Here is a 19,703-nt window from a genome sequence, read left to right on the forward strand (position 1 = left end):
TATAAACTAGTTGAAGCTTAATTAAACAACAAAGAAAAAATAATAAATGACTACAGACAGTATTGGGATAATAACACAGTATAAATTACAAAAAAATAATTGTGCAAATCAACGTTACATTTCATTCCTTGAAAGAAAGAGATTACTTGTGATATTTACAAAGACAAGAGAATAACAAAAGATGAGATTACAAAATATTAACATACAGCAATAAAATCTATGAAGAATAAAAGCTGAAACGGTATCTCAGCGTCCTCCCGGCAACGCCAATTGCCTTCATTGCTCGCGGCCGCAGCCCCGGTTGACCTATCTCCCGAGCCCTCTCGTCTGGCGCGTGTTGTATGACTTGCAGTGGGGGCATTTGTGCGCCACGACGTGATACTTGACCTCAGAGTTGCGCCCACAGTCGTTGCACAGAATCCATACCTGCAATCAGAAAGCAGAATCAACAGCCGTGTACGTGAACAGGATCTGAATGAATGAACGAACACCGGCATATGCAGGCGGGGGTTGGTGGAGAGTTACCATCTTGTTTTCACAATAAGGTGGCATGGGTGTGGCTGCGATCTCTAAGTCGAACTTCTCCCACACTTTCGACATGTCGCACACAGACTTCGAGCAAATTGGGCAAGCGTACCTGCTTGGAAGATAAGGTCGTTAAGTTGAATGTGTAGAGAAAGAGAAAGAGAAAGAGAAAGAGAAAGAGAAAGAGAAAGAGAGAGAGAGGAGGAGAGAGAAGTTACTGATAGTGCTCTTGCATCTCTTCTAAACACGCCTTGTGAATGGTATGCCCACAGGGCAGAGCAATGACGTCGTTTCTCGACTCAAACAGATACTGCATGCGAGGGATGCTTGGGTTCAGTCAGGGCTGGACCGGAAAAAAAAAGACGACAACAAGAAGAGAGGGACATGTGTTCTAACCTCGAAGCAAACAGGACAATCCTGGTGCATTGCCCGCTCCACACATGGATGGCTGGTTTTCAGAAGCGCCGAGTAACAGCAACCTGCATACGAGAGATAGGGATATGAGAAACAAGAAATCACTCGTTGATCGGATCCAATCAAGGGTGCTAAAGAAGCAAAGACTAACCGCATTTGTTGCAGTGGAAGAAATTCTTGGAGCCCCCAATCCTGCAACACCAGGAATATCAGCAAGCATTATTAGCTAAAATGTACATACTGAAATGTGTTAACAATTCATCTTATTGATATAGATATACGAGGATCGCTTGGGCCATATAAATCCTGTTGTTAATACAAGAAGGCCGAGGGCATACCTGCAAATGCTGCAACCATTGCAGTGGTACTGCTCTTTAGAAGTCTGCAAATGGGAAAGAAACGATCAGCCATCAAATTTCAAAATTTCAAAATCACCAAATCTTTCACAAAGTTGTTTACAACAAAATGTCGTGCATTCATACTTACATCATCATCAAAGAGCTTACAAACTCCACAGAAGTATCTTCCCATGCATACACCACAGCTTTTACAAACTTGTTGAACCTGATAAATACCGCCAAAGCAACCGTATAAGAGGATGTTGGGAGCATAATAAGTCATTGAGCACGACGAGACTGCAGATATTTATATAAATCAAGTTTGATATTTGTATAGACACTAACCTCTTGTTCAGTGTCACAAAGTGAACATATTACCTGAAAATCACAATAAAATACATTTTTTCAGAAAATAAGCGCACAAGAATCAGAAGGCTCTGTCTAAGCAAAAGACGGAAAGCTAATCCTTTAGTGGAGATATAGCAACAGATATAGTCAGATACGCGGGAACTGAAAAGGATCCAGAACATCCTACCTTCTCAACGGAGTGGCGAGGGATATCATGTCTGAGCTTCTGTTCGATGCTAATACTGTTCTGTTTACAAAGAAATAGAAATGTCCGGATTGATTTCGCAAATCATGGTAGTTGGCTTCAAACAAGTAACTAGAAAAGCATTTTTGTAAATGAATGAATGCCTCAAATTACCTTTGCATCATTATGACAGTGACGGCAACTGAAGATCTCATTACAGCATGGAGCTCTAATGCGACACCTCCGACGATAGTGAGGACATCTGTCAACCAAGAGTCAAGTGTTAGCACGAAATCATACTACATAGTATATCACCTACCAATGCTAGCATACAAAGCTTCCATACCCGTATTGCATGTACCCTTTATCCAATCTTTCAGTACCAGAAACCTTTCCCGGGGTCATCAACTCTTTATCCAAACCATGTTCTTCGTGGGAACACTGCAGCTCCGATTCGTGAACCTTTTTCCTGAACCTAGTTTCATTCTCTTCAACCGCTGCATTTTCTGAGAGTTTTGGTTCGGTACATTCTGTGCCGCAATATTCAACGGCCACAGACGCCATTCTATCGTATAACTAACTAGCAGCTGATAAATGAATAAAGCACCTGCATTCAAAGAAAGATTTAAGAGCCTAAACCTACTTATCCTATCTAATCTAGTCGCCCGCCAGACGGGCGAAAACCTCAAGATCATGCAGCTTCTGTTGCACGTTTGCACCATAGCAACAGAATCAGCAACAATAAAATCCAACTAAGGTCGAACAGCTCCAATCATGAAACCTCGCAGGGAGGAGAAATTCCTGAAAACAAGTATGTTTACAAAACAAATATCATGCAGCATTCTGGAACTTCAAATCTTCGAGCTCGGTATAGTGTCAGTTTCCGGAAATTTCCATCCTAACAGAGAGTGCAATGACGGATCGCTCAAACCTATTGTCAAAGCAGTAGAAAAATGAATCATGCCCCTTTTAAAGTCAAAAGAAGAAAAAGGTTAAGTCTGAGAGATTGCAGGGATGAGTGTGTTATCATTGCCCTCGAGAGGATAGACCCACCTCCATTGGGTTCGTGATACTTCTCCCAAATATGTTGATATTTTGATCGACTACTACACTTGTAAATAGAACTTAATGTAAAACTATCCCCATAAGTCGGAAAATTACCATCTAACCTATTCAATCGCGCTCTAAGTAGGTAAACATTAGCTCCGGTCAGTCACACGTAACTATAAACAACCTTAGGGACTTTATAGATGGGTTCCAGAGATGCATGTTATTTCCATTTCCGAGCAATAGATTAAAAAAAAGTGGCTAATCACTAAAAGACTTCCTCCATCTGTAAAACAATACAAGTATAATACAATGGTGACAGCAGCAACGAGATGCAGCTCGAACGGAAGTAAATCTCAACCTGAATAGTAATGGAAACCCCTATACACTCTGGTACCTTGTGCTAACACCCTGGTGGAGACATCCTACGCGTTTCTTTCCTAGTACTATAATCAAAAGACCTTGAGATCTAAATCAAGATAAAAACGACCCTCTGCCAGACTAATTGCTATAGAAGTTCCAACGTTATACCATAAATCTGGAAACTGCATAATTCGAGTAAAATAACATCAAAGTGATATAAATTTCCATATAACCTCATCGCTTCAAGGAAGTGGTGGTAACAAAACTGTCTAAACTCTCTTAGATGGACAAAATTGAGAGAAAACTAGTTCCTCCTCAACATTACACAAAAGAACAAGGGGCAATCTAGATGATCCATCAACATGCTAATTCTCTAATCTTCCATCAGCACAACACAACACAAATATAACCAAAGAGCAGGGATGGTCTCATACCAGAAAACAAAGCAAAAAAATACCAAAGCATCATCTATTGAAGATCTAAAGCCAGTGTTTCACATTCACAGACTACTTTGCAACTAAAAATGCACACATATCAAGGCTTAAAGCACAGTATCTTAAATCCACGGTGATCACAAAGTGCCAAACTAACACCAATTCTAACACAAACATCATTTCGCTTTCTCCTATCCCTAACCATCACATAATCATAAAAAACATATACATACTCCATACTATAAAATATAAGGAGTAATTAAAACAAACACACACAAATCAATATCATGCTTCATCAGACCTATAATAAACTAATCAAGCGCAGAAAAAAAACTACACCATAACAACACTTTAAAACAAACTTTCTGAAACAACGACCTCAAAATTCGCGATCCACTTCGCAATCAGCTCGTCGTGATCAGATCGATCTCCCTTCAACTTCAAATGCGCACCGCCAGCAGCATATACCTAATGATACAGTATGTGAGAGAGAGAGGGAGAGTAGAGCGAGAAATACATAAATCAACGATGTATGGATTCAATCCTGAAAAAAAATCAGATTTTATTGATAAAATAAATGATTGGGATGTGGGTTTGAAGGTTGCGTGGCGTTCATACAATGAATGGAGACAAATAAATGGGTGATTGGATTGAAAGCACCACCACGCACAGTCATAGACAGCTGAAAGAAAAGTTGAAAAATAAAATATTGAAAAATGGAGGTTGCTTTCTGAATTTTCTCTCTTTTATTTTTCTAGATAGTTCGGTTTAGGAAGGCGAAATGAAACTGCAAAGTTGCCTAGCCTAAAAACGCGTGGTTATGAAATTTCGATATGTGATCAATGATTTCTATATATGATGAAATCTAACTTACTTAATGTACATTTAATGCCGTATTGAAATGGGGTGTCAATGTCGAGGCTATTAGATACTTCCTCCGTTACATGTTACACCTATTTTTATTTTAGGTCCTAAATTTATAATTAAATAATCATTATAATTAAATTAGTATTTTAATAGATTAATACTTAATTAACTTCATTAATTAGAATATTTTATTTTTGTTTACAAGTAGTTTAGCTATTTAGGATGAGACAAAATAAAAAGTGTGAATTTTATGAGATAAAAATAGCAATTTAATTTCATAGATTAATATCCAAAATGGATCTAGTACATTTGTTAAAAAAGGAAATTTGATTCTATATATGACATGTGTTACTTTTTTCCCCCAAATAGTAGTACTATATTTTAATTTATATTAAACGAGTTCATTAAAAATTAATGGTCAATAATAGCGTATTAAGTTCGACCGAAAGTTTTGAAGATTTTTTCAAAAGAAATTTGTAGGTTATGAAATGCAATTTTGTTTATTAAGTAGAGTACTAGTATATAGAGTACAACGGATATTTTTATTCCACGTCTCCAATTATTAGATCAATGGTTGGATTAGACATGAGAAATGAGGACTGATTATTGTGATTCATAATTATTGGAAACAAAAAAATATTCTATTTTAGTTTAATTTCATTGCAAGGTTACACAAATTCTATCCACTAAAATAACACATACGAAATTTGACTCTATTTGGGTTGGGCCACGTGTGTCACAAAGCGAGAATTGGGCTCAATTCATTTGTCATTGGTGGTAGGGAGTGAGTCATCATTTATTTGATTGAATCCAAAATAATGAAAATCCAACTTATTGTCATAAGCTTTTGAGAGTACCTATGAAGAAGAAAGGAACAACAAACAATGCTTTAGTTTTCTTACTAAGATGAATTAAGTTTTAAAGCTAATGTAAGGTGTCAGTGATGTGTTTTTCTTTGGTATTTGAGGGACAAACTTAAAATTATATTCAATTAACTAGTTCTTTATTTTATAGTCTAATAGTATTTTTTTAAGTTTCTTACTTTTTTTATATCAATTAATGATAATATTAAATAGTTATTAAATTAACGATTAATTAACCACCAATTTACGTGTAAAACAAAATATTATATATGTTGACTTTATTGGAATAAACAAAATTAACTCAATGCATTAAAAACTATCTAGATTACTACCTATAGAAAAAAATCTAAATATTATTAGAATGAAAATAATATATAGATTGGAAACAAAACTTATAAATATCTTTCTTCCTCCATCCCAATTGAAATGAGACAAAAACTTGGAGTATTAAATTACGTTGAATAAATGAAAATAAAATAAAAATCTATACATATATAAAAGGAGAGTTTTGGAGATATTTACAAAAATGCCATTTTAATTAAAAAGCTATATATTGATTAAAATTAGTATTATCAATAGATTTTTTAGATATGGCAGTTATATGAACGTGATTTGAAAGTGTGAAAAAACTGCTATAAGACATTCATTATGATTTAATTTATACTAAATGGTAGTATCACATTTCTAAATAAAAGTGTACAATATTATTTATTTTTGTAATAACTAGGGATAGTGAAAAGTTTTTAATAAGACAATATAGATTTTTATTAAAATTATGAATGTGGAAAGTTTTGTTTCTATGGGAATGGATTTGAAGAGACTAGAAGATGAAGAGATGATATTATGGCATGATTTTGTTCTTAAGGAAAGTGGAGTGCTAATTGAATGCATGTATTATAAATTCAACCATAGAAGCTTATATTTTTTTTATATTGCTAGACTATTTCGCAAGATACAGTAAGTTTGATTGCTGCATCGAAGTTGTATGATGTATATTTTGAATGTAGGGTTACATTATGTGTTTCTATGATGTATGGTAGAATTTTAAAGGTTTAGAAAATTTATGCTAACTTTTAGTTTTTATCTATTATTGTGGAGTTTTTCTTATAAAAGTCGGGGATTACAATGCCTTGGTTGTGAAATAAGTGGGTAGATTTTATCAGAAGAAATATTTGGGTGTGCATTTGAAAAAAATCATTTAAGTTTATGCTCCATCTAATGTGTTTTCTGGGGTACTTCTTTTACCAAATTAGGGGATATATCTCCGCCAAGAGGAGTCAAGGCCGCCATGGAGATGCAACGCATGAGAAGAGCTCAAGTTTTAGAATCTGAAGGTATTTTTTGGAATAAATGAATTTAGCCTTCTGAGTAAGTGTTGAAAATTGTTTTGCTCTGTTATTTTTAGAACGTATTTGAACCCCTTTTTTGCACAGCCATAACATGCTTTTTTGCACAGCCATAACGTATTTGAATCCTATGATGATATCACGTGGTCTTAACATCCACGTGATATCATCATAGGATTTCTGGTGACGTCGCTTTCTTGTCTCAAGAATCAATTTATCGTTGTACTGATACAAGGGTGTCTAATGAATTTGATGGCTTGGTCGTAAAGACTCTAAGCCAAGATGAAATGGCTGTATGAATCCTAAATTTGTAACCACCTTTTCATTTGTATTATGTTGTGCATTTTTATAACATGTACAAACTATAAAATCAATGATTTTTTGGGATATCTACAAATATTTGGAGTATTTTTTTGGGAAGTTTTGTAATTTACAGGAACCATTGTATCTGCATCTTGATATAAGGTGAAATACCTATTTAATTTTTTTGGATTTGGAAGCACGATAGATTTTGAATTTTTTTCTTTATGTTTTTTATGAAATTTTGTTATTCTAATATTATCAGAATCGTTAGTTAATTATATTTTAATTGATTGTTTATTGCATATTAATTTTATAAATTTGTTATTATTGAGTTATTGAATATATACTAAAATATAAATAATTTAATTATAGTTGGTCTGATATTAAATTTTTCTTAACTGGGGCGGAGGGAGAATTTTATTGATATTTGGCTCATTTGTTGGTCATGATGAGTATATTTTAAAGTTAAGGGTTTATGATTTAGGTTTCAAGGTTTGGGTTTTTAGTGTATAGGGTCACTATATTGCAATGAAATGAAGCTCGACTAGGAAGTGTCTCACCAGTGCAATCTTAAATTATTGCAACGTAAACTTGCTCATGCAGTTATAACTCAACGGTTAATTCATATTTTCGTAGAATTAAAATGCTTTTTAATTTTAAGTCTGCTATTTAAATGTCAACACAAATAAGTATTAAAATTTTAATGTGATCGTATTGACATTTTAAAGAAAAGTTAGCATTTAAACGCACTCTTGTGGCCATGTGGGGTTATTGTGATTGAAAAAGTATAATCCAAAGTAAGAATATATCTAATATTCTTTTGTTTATCATTTCACAAATTTTATTTCGCATAATGAAATAAATATGAAGAAATTAAAATGATCCGTGCATCGCACGGGCGTGATACTAGTTTTATTAAAAAAGAGAGATAAGGAGAGTAAAGTGGGTGATTATAGTAAAACTGATTAGATGTTTTGTTTGTTCTCATAAATAAAATGACTCAAATTAGTTTAAATTATGCAATTTTAAATTTTTAGTATTTAAATTGTGTAAGTTTTAATTTTTTAGTATTTTGTAACGTCATTTTCGGGTTTGTAATTGTATTTTTAAATTGAATAAAATAATAGTGAGACACATGAATAGTTAAAGAATGAAGTAATCGTTCGAGGTGTTGTCATTAGTTAAGAGATTGCTCTTAGTATAGAGCAAGCACCATCATGGATGCTCTGAACAGCTCCGTATTTGATGGGGTCATGATAGAATAGGATTGCCTAAATGTGTATAGTTAGGTTTGCACATAATATAACATGTACTTTATTCGCCTACAAGAATATGTATTTTTTTATTATGCACAAATTTTAATACATAATTAGTAAAATAATAGAGAGATAAAAAAGTAATTAAAGTATAATTAGTGGAGAATGAATCTCACCTCGAAAAAGAGTTAAAAATTAAAAAGTGCATGTTTGTGTGAGATTGACTAAAAATGAACGAGTGCATATTTGTGTGGGATGTACTAAAAATGAAAGAGTATATATTATTGTGGGACAGAGGAGAGTATAATATTTTGATCACTTTTGATTTTAATATTTGGGTATTCATTTGATCCCCGAGTATTCTAATTAAAAATGTATGAGGTATTGAATGGAATAGTATTTTTGGAATATTTTGGGATCAAATATTTAAATTTCCAATCGAATATCCACATAAATTTGATTGGACGAGCTAACCATTATTCACTATTGGCGTCAATCTTAATCTATTCCTCCCTAAATACTCTTTGAAACAAAAAAAAAGAGTTAAAATAAAAAACTATAACATTTAATCGGTTTAGTTAAAAAATGAAAGCTCAAACATCGATTTTTCCAATTTTGATGTGCTGTTTACTTAAAAATTTTAGTACTCGTCATTTTATTTATAAACATATCAAACGATTATACTCCTATAAAATTGACAATTTACCTTTAGAATAGATGGAAAACATAAACTTAGTGGGCCAAATTAGAAATAATGAAAACTACAAGGACCTGTTTCTAGTAAAGCACAATAACACTGCGTGGCATTCTCACACTCTTCGTCTCCATTTCTGAAACCTCTCCCCTCTATACATACACATTATATAACATCACTGTGTTTATACGCAGCACCTATACACACATTAACACACACACACACACCCCGATAGGATATATACAGATACGGAACCCTATCTATTATATCTCTCATTTCGTTTTGTTTTTGTTGTCAATCGGAACCCTGATTCTGTGTTAGCTCAGCCTTTTCTGGAATTGCATTTGAGGATCTGTTGGAATCTGTGAATAAAGGAAGTTGAGAATCGACACAAGGTCTTTCGAAATCTGAAATCTAATTATTTGATTCAAGTTTCGTCGATTAATTTGGTGATTGTTTATTGTTGCTGTTTGAATCTACTCTATTGTGATTGTGTGTTTTTCTTTCGTGAGCAGTGTTTTTGTAGCTTTTGAAGCTCTAGTAGTCCCGGTATTCATCGGCGATTGCTGCATCCGAGCTCAGGATTTGGATCAAATTCGAGAATTTTGTGTGGCTGGAAATGGTTGGGGGTGGGAATAGAAGGGATGACTCGTCGTTTACTGTGAGCAACACCAATGTATTTGCGGCTCTGGAGAGTTTGAGGAAGAAGAAGAAGTCTGACAAAGAGAAGGGGGGCAGGGCCACGTCGAAAGCTGCTGGGGCAGAGAAGCCGGTGTTCTGGGCCCCGGCACCTTTGACGGCGAAGTCGTGGGCGGATGTCGATGATGAGGATGATGACGACTACTACGCCACCACTGCCCCTCCCCAGGCGATGTGGGGTGGTTCGGGTTTGAATGCGCCTGAAGAGGGTCATAAATTTGATGTTGTGGAGGTATATCTAGTGAAGATTGTGCTGCATCATGCATTCATGTGTAATTCGGATTTATTTTAGTATCGATAGCTAGAAGGTCCCTAGTTCTCTAATGCTTGATTTATCTTATTTGGTCATGCTTCTGCCTAATTGTTATATGTGAGCATGTATGGTGATAGTGGATTCATCGTTTTATAATTCTTGATTTTGGAGATTATTATGGAGATGGAAGTGTTTAGCACATGTGCTTTGTTAAACTAGCTATTTGTGATGGAATTCAAACTCATCTCTTTTAAGTCATGATTTGCATCGAATGCAACATTCTTCATAAATGTAAGTATTTTAGTTGACTTGACTTTGTTATGTCTTGTTATTTATGTGAGACAGCTGTCAGTGTAATTTTGATGTAATCCTTTGTCATCTATGGTTTGCTTGAATTGCATGTAGAAACAATAGTTGAAATGCAGCTCAGAGTATCTGTAATTTGGGTGTTAATGTGCCTTGTTATTTATTTGTATGAATGACAATATAAGATCTTCCACTTGTATTTTATGTTGCTAAAACTGGAAATTTGTTTTTTGTCATGGATCTAAAGTATGATGTCCGTACTACAAAATCTATAATCTAGTTTTCTGGTGATTGTGCTTTCAATCTCAAAAAAAGAAAAAGTTTCAAATGTTTGATCAAAATATAGGAGTTCATGGCTCAAAATGTTAATATTTGTCGTGTGCAATGCTGACCCATTGAACTTCTGAAATTGGGGTTTTGGAATCAGAGTACATATTTCCATAGGCATCAAAAATCTGACGTTGAATGTGCTTATTCTCTTAGCTCCCAAAACTATAGCCAAATTGTTACAAAGTTCTAATAATTGTTGCCAAGGTTTTCTCATTTGTCAGTTTGCTGGTTTACCATGGCATGTTGTTACTTCTGTTTGACTATTGAGTTGTGGTCTGAAATTCCTGTTTTTTCTTATTCAATGAGTAATTTCCAGTGGCCTTTTATGTCTTTCCTGATTCCTGAATGTTCTTATGCCTTCAGCCTCCATAGCTGATACCATTCATTGTGTGATTTCCAGAGGCTTTTATATCTTTCCCGAATGCTCTTATGCCTTCAGCTTCCAAAGCTGTTGCCAAGTGCTTTAGAGGTTATTGTTAGTTGCTGCTAGAGTTTGTCGTTTATATACCTATTGTTGAGTCCATTGACTGTTTGGGTTTATTGTGCTGCTCATTGATAGACATATATTCCTCTAATTAATGTAATGTTTTTGCTTTTGTTCATGGACCTGGGGAATGTTGGAGAAGGTGCAGACCTTGCAGTACCATATGTATTGTTACAATAGTTAAATTGAGCACGAGCAACTGTGCTTATCTTGATTATAGCCCTTCTTCAGGCCCGTTCTTATGACCTTTCTTTCCAGTTTCCACTATCACCGGCCAAGTATTTGATTGAAGCTGTTTAAGTGAGACTCTACATATCTCTCTCTGTCCCCCCTCCCCATGATTGATAGGACAGTTCCTCTTACACAATATCTATTTCTGCCCTGACCAATAGAGATTTTGAAGGTTTATGACTAATGCTGAAATAATACATCTGGGAATGGAATAAATCTTGTGCACTGAAATGAGTGAATTGCATTTTTTGCACATAATAGCTAAATCATCCCAGTTGCAGGAAAGTGAAAATGAGGATGAACTTCTTGACGAAGGCGATGAAGATGTGGAAGATGGGCATGACCAGGAACCAGAGATTGAAGAACAGCCTGAGCCACTGGTTACGAAGCCTGCAGAAACTTCATCAGCACCTAAAGAGACTGAAAGACAGCTTTCTAAAAAGGAGAGAAGGAAAATGGAGCTAGCTGAGCTAGAGGCGATTTTAGCCGATTTTGGTGTGAACCCCAAAGAGAAAACTGAAGATGAGGCATCATCTGGTAACTTTTTCCCTTACGAATTAATCGTTCTATTAATAATTTTGGGAATAGTCATAGAAAAAGCAGTTTGATTTGTAGACAACATATTTTCTTGTTCTGCAGACGTCCTTTTCCTGTGCTATTGATAAGGATAAAAATATTTGGTAATTTATTGTGCAGATGTTACGAAAGAGCAGAAAGAAGAACAATCAAACGGGAATGCTGATAACAAGGATAATCCTCCTGCCGAGTCCAAAACTGCAAAGAAGAAGAAAAAGAAGGCCACCAAAGAGGTGAAGGAGCCTCAGGACCAGTCCAATAGCTCGAATGTTCCCAATGGACAAGAGGAGACTGCTGGAACCGAGCAGGTGGAAGAAGCCTCTGCTGTTGACGTGAAAGAGAGGCTGAAGAGGGTAGCCTCTTCCAAGAAAAAGAAATCAAATAAGGAGATGGATGCTGCTGCAAGAGCTGCTGCTGTGGAAGCAGCTGCTAGGAGTAAAAGACTCGCTGCTGCCAAGAAGAAAGAGAAGAACCATTACAACCAGCAGCCAATCCGGTAAGAGATATAGATCATTGAATCTACATAGAGATGGAGATGTGGTTTTATTGCTCACGAATACACATTGGAGCCCCTCCCCCTGAGTCCTCTCGTTTCATGATCGATGAACTTTGATATGACATTTACATGACCCAAGATATGATGGTTTTGGTTATTGAACTCGTTTCTATTTGGCACTGTTTCATCTTCCTAGAGCAGTTGTAACATAATAGAACTCGTCATGTATCTACTTCTTTTGGGAATCTGATGGTTGTTCTTGTGCTTCATTCGGTTATTCATCTTTCGTCTCTCTTTCTCGTAGAAAACCGAAGCCTTGCACCTAATTTTATGATATAGATGGTTTGATCTGTGCTGTTGGCAACTCTGGAATTCATGTCTCCTTTTTAGGCCTTGTTTCATAATCAATCCTTTTTGCTATGAACAAAATATGCCAAATTCTGAAATGGGATCTGGCAATATAAGATACTGTTGCTTTCTCGGCGTGAAATGTGCGGCTTTGTCGCTGTTTCCTCTAATTTTTAAATTTGGTTTATCACATTTATCCCTTAGCATTTATTCAGTGTGATCCATTTTTTGTTTGGATATCTTTTGTCTTATGATTAATATATCAATAAAATTAGATTTATTTTACAAAATTTTATATACATTAGTTATTACGACTATTATATATTGACAATCGTTTAATGCGATACTATATATATTGATCTATTTATGTATTATTGTTATAAATTCCAATATATTAAATCTATACAGTAAAACATTGAAATTTTGTTATAATATTAAATTAAGAAAAATGTTATATAGTAGTATATAATAAGGCAATTTTGTTTATATAATAATGATAAGACAAAAGAAATTCAAATAAAAAATAGACAATAAATAATAAGAGAAAAATAAGATAAATCAAAACTAAATATAAGGAAAACAGAGAATAAGAAGAATTATAAATAAAGTGAGAATGATGAGAGATGAATAAACAATGTAAGTGTATTAAAATAATTCTTCAGGCAAAAATTGTACTACGAAAATAGACTTTTTTTTGGTAGTTCACTACCTCGTAATATATTATTCTCTTTCAATTAGTCAAATGCATTAATATGTTAATATACTATCTATATTAATATTACTATGATCAATCACCATCTTCACTCATATAATTTGTTTTTTTAATTATAATTATTGCTATTTATAAGATAAAATACACCAATTACTTTGACTAACACTCGTATTACATCACAAGTCATATATATAAATTATAATCCTTGTGTAAATACATGTGCCCGACTCAACTGGGATCATTTTCTATTTCTTCGATCCTTCACTCTGATTCCAAAATTCTCACTTTAATTCTTCCCCAATTTGTTGCTATTATTTTCGATTTTCCGATTCAACTTCAGGTGATCACCGATCCTAGCACTTCGTTTCTCAATCTAAGGTGCGAGCTCGTGATTGTATACTGCAGTTATTGTTTCGAGCTGTGAATCGTGATCCTCTTGTTTCGTTATCTTATTCATCTCGATTTGTTTGCAAGCGTATGATCATGCAGTTTCTTGCCTGAATCTTGCTTTGTCGCATCGTCGACGCGATGTGTAAATGGATGGAATGAATTTGGCGTTTATTTTCTGCTGAGAAGCGATATTGGAAATGCGAAATTAAGAGAGAGTAATGAATTCAGGGCGCTGTGTGTTGAGTTGCATGTGCATCTTGGGGACTGGTTTTGCTGTTGCTTAAATTCTTGATCAATATTTTTATTTAAAGTCATTTGTACAAATGAATTGATTGTGATTTGATCAGAATGATTGTCGAGTCTTTATCATCCAGCTGTTTAAGGTGAATGCTTGCGAAGTTTCTTCTTAAGAGTGAGTTATAAATTAGTACAATTTTCATTTGTATTTTCTTGTTTTGTATTTCAAAGAGGAAACAATTTTATATTTGTATTTATGCAGCCAATCTCTTTCTTTGTACGGTTTTGAGAATAAATCAAAACGTTTGCAATTGTCTTTCTTGCTTTGTTCAGTGTTTTAGGGAACAGTTGTGAGAGTAAGTGCTTTATTACAAAGCTACTCATGATTATAAAAACCAGAAAGAATTGAATATGTATTTCTGGTTTTGATTTATGGGAATAAATTAAAATTGAAATTAAAACCATCCTTCAAGTATATTTTTTTCTAAAATCGCTCAATATGTGCAGGATTTGGTTGTATATCAGAACTTGGTTGGCGTTATTGAACTCATTTTCTTGGAATATATGTTCACATAATGCTTCTTATGAATCCGCTTAGCCTTGAAACTTGCCATGGTTTAAAAATAGTTGTATTGACACCATTATAGCTTCTTGTTAGTTGTTATGTCTACATTTTGCTGCATTATGGTTGTGTTTAGAGATGTCACCATGTTTATACAGTTAAATGTTTATTCTATGGCAATGCTAGAATAGTTTCAGCATTCTCACAATTCTCATGTTTCAGCAATGAAGACAGGATCTTCTTTAAATCCTAACGCAGCTGCCTACGTTCCACTTTTTAAAAGAGGTTCTGCTGATGTAAACAAAGAGTTTGGTTCACCTGAAGAGTTTAACAGTGAGAATGAGGTTGGCCAATTTGGCTATCGTCAAAATGTTATTCTACGTCATTCCCAGATTGCTGGTGCTCCCCAAACTGCTGAATATCCGAAATGGAAATATAATTACCGTGATGAATATGTTGCTTCAACGTCACAATACCCGGAGAAGCCAGGCACTGATGAAGACTCTGACATCGACCTGACGTACATGCAAATGAACTTTCCTGGAATATCATTGGAGTCTCTTTCTGACGTTTATCAAGCCAGCGGATGTGATTTGGATTCTGCAATCGACATGGTACACCAACTTGAGGTATTATTGCCTGAATTTTCAGTTTACTATTTAAGCTTTGAAACGTTGCTACCACTTTCAGAAATTCTTTTTCCCTTTTGAATTGAGGCTTCAAGTGCATTTTTTTATTGTATTCTTCATTATCATTATGCAAAATGGCTGGTTGGGCTATTATATTCGGATGCAAAATGACTTCTTAGATGCACCACATCCCTTTTCTTTTCATTTTGTGGTACAAATAGGCTGAAATCTTATGTCTAGCCTTGCTTAATATCAGTGGATTTACACATTCATATCAAGTTTTTCAATTTCTTCTGTTGGTTGATACTATGGCTAGGATGCATGCCCCTTCATTTATACGACATGATTTGGATTCTTACAATATCTGCATTTGATCACGTTTAGCTCCATCGTTGTTAAGAGTGCGGATTTGATAATTTGAAGGATCTGAAAATATTTAGTTGATCCTAACTTCGTTTTGCATTTTACAGATCATGCATGTTGATTCATCAGATAAGCTTCCCGATACACTGGACATAGGCGACATACCTGATTCTGCACCAGTCAAAGCACCACTGGAAGCAATGAATGCAACAAGTGGAGCTTCAACATCCGTCTCGTCTGACATTCCTGCTAAGAGCTAATCTGCATACATATTCTGAATTTAGCACTTTTATGGGCCCTTTTTCCTTTTTCTATTTGTGAATGTGGCTATGAATTTCTGAACCGGGAAATATCCATTTTTCTTCTTTTTATAAGCTGGAGATTTTGTGTGTGCATAAGTCGTGTTTGTTCAAAATTAACTGCGTCGTTTCTGTTTTGGATCTGGGAACGCAAATTGTATCATATAAACATCGATTGTTCTTGTTCAAACAGAATTTTTTCTGATGAGATTGAATCCATGTTTTTCAGTCCAAAGCCTTTGCCCTTACGAAAAAATTTGAGTCGTGCTGTCTTACAGGTCTTGTAAACACGACATGAACATGTCGTGTTTACAATATGTGTCACACTTTGACACAAGACTACCTCTTTGGTGTGGAGGTTTGAATTGGAAGAGTCAGTCACCAACACATCTATTTTGTCACACAGATTTGGATAGTATGTCTAATTAAGTTCATTTATTTTACTGATATGATAATAAAACATGTTTTCTTGTCTTTTTCACAAATTAGTATGGACTAAAATGACAAAATTGAGACTTTTAAGTCGGGACGAAGTGAGTAGTAATAAATTTATGGAGATGTGGGATATCTTAATGCCAAATTATTGGAGCTTCCTTCAAATGCGGCGGTACATGCCAAACTATTGTTTAATATCATTTTTTTATTCATTTTCATCCATTTAGTACATTTACACATCTGATATAACCATAATAACTAACAAATCACCTCAACCCCCTCGAGAAAAAAAAACAGAGGGGGATTCCATTTTTTTCAATTCTGAAAACTTGTCTGTCCTCCTATTCATAATCCAGAATCTGCAAGTTTTCTTGTTTGTAGATTCATTGAACCCTTGAAGATTTTTTCTTGCAGATTGAAGAGATTTGCATGAAATAATATAAGAACAAACAGAATCAAGAGAGAGAGGGAGAAATGGGGTTGGATTATTATGAAATTCTGACATTGGAGAGGGGTGCAACAGAGGATGATCTGAAGAAGGCCTACAGAAAACTGGCTATGAGATGGCATCCAGACAAGAATCCCAACGACAAAGACGAAGCCGAGGCCATGTTCAAGCAAATCTCTGAAGCCTACGAAGTCTCTCTCTCTCACGAAGTTTGGTCAAATTTTGGCTGAATTTTCAAATTTTCTCATTTCTAAAACCACATTGTTTCATTAAAATAAGTAACTTTTTTTCTTTCTATTCCTTTATTTTCTTTTCCAGTTCTCATTTTCATAAACCAAGAAAATCACCAAAATACATCGTTTTGTACATGGATGAGAGATGACTAAGGAAAACAGAAATTTGGCGATTTAAATAGATAGATGTTAATGAAATGGGAAATGAGTTTGTTGGATCAAAATATCAAGATTTAGTGCTACTACTATCATCATATCTAAAAAACCATGTACATATACATTTTCAGGTGTTGAGTGTGTTCTCTTGCATTTTCATTCATACACAACCTAATGCCTCAGGAGAAATGGAAAGATGTTAATGAAATGGGAAATATGTTTATTTGATAAAAAAGATCAAGATATAGTTCTACTATCATCATATCTAAAAGCCATATACATGTATATTTCAGGTGTTGAGTGATCCTGAGAAAAGGCAAGTGTATGATCAGTACGGCGAAGAGGGCCTCAAGGATGGGCCGGCGCCCGGGTCAGCAGGGAACCCGGACAAGTTCAACCCCAGAAATGCAGAGGACATATTTGCAGAGTTCTTTGGAAGCAGCCCCTTCGGGTACGGAGATGGGCTCAAGAAACCACCACCTGTGGAGAGCCGGTTGCCGTGCGACCTTCATGAGCTCTACACTGGATCTACTCGGAAGATGAAGATCTCTAGGCAAGTCGTTGATCCCAATGGGTAAGCATTTTTACCTATGGGTCATTTTTAGGCCTATAACTGCTGTTGGGATCATTTCTTGGCCCAATGCAACTAGTTTTTATAATTTCTCTGTCTTACCTCATAAGCTATAGTTTTGGATCATTCCCTGGCCTATTGCAACCGCTTTTGTAGTATCATTTCATGTCTTAGTGCAACGTTAACTTCTTTGACTAATGCAACTAGTTTTGTAGTATCATTTCATGTCTTAATGCAACTATTTTTGAATCATTTCTTTAGCTGTGCTTGGATCATTTTGAGGAATAGTAATGCAGCTAGCTTTGCATCATTTCTTGGCCTAATGCAACTAGTTTTGATCATTCCTTGGCTTAATGCAACTATGTTTTTGGGACTAATGAAACATATTCAAATCATCAGTTTTTTTTTAGAAATCATTGCTTGTCCTAATAAACAGTTTTGGATCAGTTCTTGGCCTATTTCTTGCCCTATGGCAGCAGTTTTTGAATCCCTTCTTCATCTAATGCAACTAGCTTTGAATCATTTCTTGTCTCAATGCATCAATCTTTGATAGTTTTGATCATTTCTTGGCCTAATGCAACATATGTGAATCATCAATTTTGGAACATTTCTTGTCCTAATAAACAATTTGGATCTGTTCTTGGACAAGGGGTTATTTGATTGATCTCTTTCAACTTTTTCTGCTGTGTTTAGGCGAATGAGGACAGAATCAGAGATACTGACCATTGAGGTTCAGCCAGGTTGGAGGAAAGGAACAAAGATCACATTTCCAGACAAAGGCAACCAGCAGATGAACCAGCTGCCCGCAGACCTTGTCTTCGTGATCGACGAGAAGCCCCACGACGTCTTCAGCCGCGACGGCAACGACCTGACGATGGGCCACTGCGTCACCCTGGCCGAGGCCATCGGGGGGACCACAGTGGTGCTGACCACCGTGGACGGCCGCACCCTGTCCGTCCCGGTGGTCTGCATCGTCAGCCCCGGATACGAGCACGTGGTGGAGGGAGAGGGCATGCCCATAGCTCGGGATCCGAGCATCAGGGGTGATCTCAAGATCAAGTTCGAGGTCAAGTTTCCCGCCAAGTTGTCGCCCGAGCAACGGGAGGCGCTAAAGCACGTGCTTGGAGGATGATCGTAGTTTGTAAATTCGTGCATCATTTTTTATCAAGTATATATATAAACAGAAATTTTAAAGATTGCGTTGATCACACTATTAATAGGCCAACACGCACATAATGTTTATGTTAATCGCGGGTTGATGTGTATGCAAATTCGTGACAGTGTAATTTGGTGTTTTCTTTGATTTCAATAAGCAAACAACAAAGTGAGATGTTTGTTTTGTTTTTGTACTTGAAAAGGGAGCCTATAAAAATTAAGTATGGAAAAAGTTTGAATAAAAAGAATGAAATTAATTGCAATATGACACTATCAGTTCAAATTTACACTAGCTTCTTCCATTAGTATATACAAGACTAAATTCAGAAAAGGGTAAAATCATTCAAATCACGAAATTTGATCCCGCTTAACTATCCAAAAATTGACCTTACTTCCAAGTTCAATCCATACATAAATTTCATTTACTACCTTTATTTTATATTACAAATAAGTTTTTTTCTTAAAAATTAAATTTTCAGCTTTTTTGTTATTTTCTTTTAATTGTTGGGAGAATAATCTCTTTGCATTCACCAAATAACAATCAATATATCAATAATATATTATTCAAAAGTGCCAAAAAAACAAACAAATAGTAGTAGTAGTATATTCAAACTAATGTGATAGTACGAAGAAGATTAAATCCATTATACTCCAACAAATTGGAGCCTATATATATATATATATATATAGGGTATTCATCTATCAAAATACGTCCTTAAGTAAAAAAATACAGACCAAATCTGGAGCGTAGGATCTGACTATGGGCGGCCACGATTTATTCTTGACAACCATTTTGTTATGTCATAAT

At 35.2% G+C, this 19,703-nt stretch overlaps 4 protein-coding genes across 10 annotated transcripts; 3 read left to right on the forward strand and 1 right to left on the reverse strand.

Moving 5' to 3' along the window:
- Nucleotides 1-62: 62 nt before the first annotated feature.
- Nucleotides 63-4,388, reverse strand: LOC121744391 (probable E3 ubiquitin-protein ligase RZFP34). Of its 2 annotated transcripts, XM_042137912.1 has the most exons (13): nucleotides 4,272-4,388; nucleotides 4,032-4,121; nucleotides 2,156-2,740; nucleotides 1,984-2,071; nucleotides 1,813-1,872; nucleotides 1,623-1,655; nucleotides 1,426-1,503; nucleotides 1,278-1,321; nucleotides 1,091-1,131; nucleotides 922-1,004; nucleotides 744-835; nucleotides 526-640; nucleotides 63-426 (listed from the first exon to the last, which is right to left on the reverse strand). In XM_042137912.1, the coding sequence occupies exons 3-13, from the start codon at nucleotides 2,371-2,373 to the stop codon at nucleotides 307-309; spliced, it is 972 nt and encodes a 323-aa protein (XP_041993846.1). In that variant the 5' UTR covers nucleotides 2,374-2,740; nucleotides 4,032-4,121; nucleotides 4,272-4,388; the 3' UTR covers nucleotides 63-306. The 2 variants fall into 2 exon arrangements, with proteins under 2 accessions (XP_041993846.1, XP_041993847.1); XM_042137913.1 differs by lacking the exon at nucleotides 4,272-4,388 and having other exon boundaries at nucleotides 526-637; nucleotides 4,032-4,256.
- A 4,709-nt stretch (nucleotides 4,389-9,097) lies between these two features.
- LOC121742998 (neurofilament heavy polypeptide-like) lies at nucleotides 9,098-12,626 on the forward strand. Of its 2 annotated transcripts, none has more exons than XM_042136164.1 (4): nucleotides 9,098-9,377; nucleotides 9,498-9,913; nucleotides 11,561-11,822; nucleotides 11,982-12,626. In XM_042136164.1, exons 2-4 carry the CDS (start codon nucleotides 9,602-9,604, stop codon nucleotides 12,359-12,361), a joined length of 954 nt encoding a protein of 317 aa, XP_041992098.1. In that variant the 5' UTR covers nucleotides 9,098-9,377; nucleotides 9,498-9,601; the 3' UTR covers nucleotides 12,362-12,626. The 2 variants fall into 2 exon arrangements, with proteins under 2 accessions (XP_041992098.1, XP_041992099.1); XM_042136165.1 differs by having other exon boundaries at nucleotides 9,099-9,377; nucleotides 11,567-11,822.
- Nucleotides 12,627-13,627: 1,001 nt separating this feature from the next.
- LOC121745553 (polyadenylate-binding protein-interacting protein 6-like) lies at nucleotides 13,628-16,132 on the forward strand. 3 transcript variants are annotated; one of them, XM_042139510.1, is made up of 4 exons: nucleotides 13,628-13,795; nucleotides 13,907-14,219; nucleotides 14,829-15,235; nucleotides 15,706-16,132. In XM_042139510.1, exons 2-4 carry the CDS (start codon nucleotides 14,195-14,197, stop codon nucleotides 15,856-15,858), a joined length of 585 nt encoding a protein of 194 aa, XP_041995444.1. In that variant the 5' UTR covers nucleotides 13,628-13,795; nucleotides 13,907-14,194; the 3' UTR covers nucleotides 15,859-16,132. The 3 variants fall into 3 exon arrangements, with proteins under 3 accessions (XP_041995444.1, XP_041995445.1, XP_041995446.1); XM_042139511.1 differs by lacking the exon at nucleotides 13,907-14,219 and having other exon boundaries at nucleotides 13,629-13,795; XM_042139512.1 differs by lacking the exon at nucleotides 13,907-14,219 and having other exon boundaries at nucleotides 13,629-13,757.
- Nucleotides 16,133-16,179: 47 nt separating this feature from the next.
- On the forward strand, nucleotides 16,180-19,089 carry LOC121745552 (dnaJ homolog subfamily B member 1-like). Of its 3 annotated transcripts, none has more exons than XM_042139508.1 (4): nucleotides 16,180-16,312; nucleotides 16,747-16,989; nucleotides 17,463-17,743; nucleotides 18,434-19,089. In XM_042139508.1, exons 2-4 carry the CDS (start codon nucleotides 16,807-16,809, stop codon nucleotides 18,870-18,872), a joined length of 903 nt encoding a protein of 300 aa, XP_041995442.1. In that variant the 5' UTR covers nucleotides 16,180-16,312; nucleotides 16,747-16,806; the 3' UTR covers nucleotides 18,873-19,089. The 3 variants fall into 3 exon arrangements, with proteins under 3 accessions (XP_041995442.1, XP_041995440.1, XP_041995443.1); XM_042139506.1 differs by having other exon boundaries at nucleotides 16,278-16,504; XM_042139509.1 differs by having other exon boundaries at nucleotides 16,278-16,971.
- Nucleotides 19,090-19,703: the final 614 nt, after the last annotated feature.

Source organism: Salvia splendens, chromosome 8 (assembly GCF_004379255.2).
Source record: "Salvia splendens isolate huo1 chromosome 8, SspV2, whole genome shotgun sequence".
NCBI lineage: Eukaryota > Viridiplantae > Streptophyta > Magnoliopsida > Lamiales > Lamiaceae > Salvia > Salvia splendens.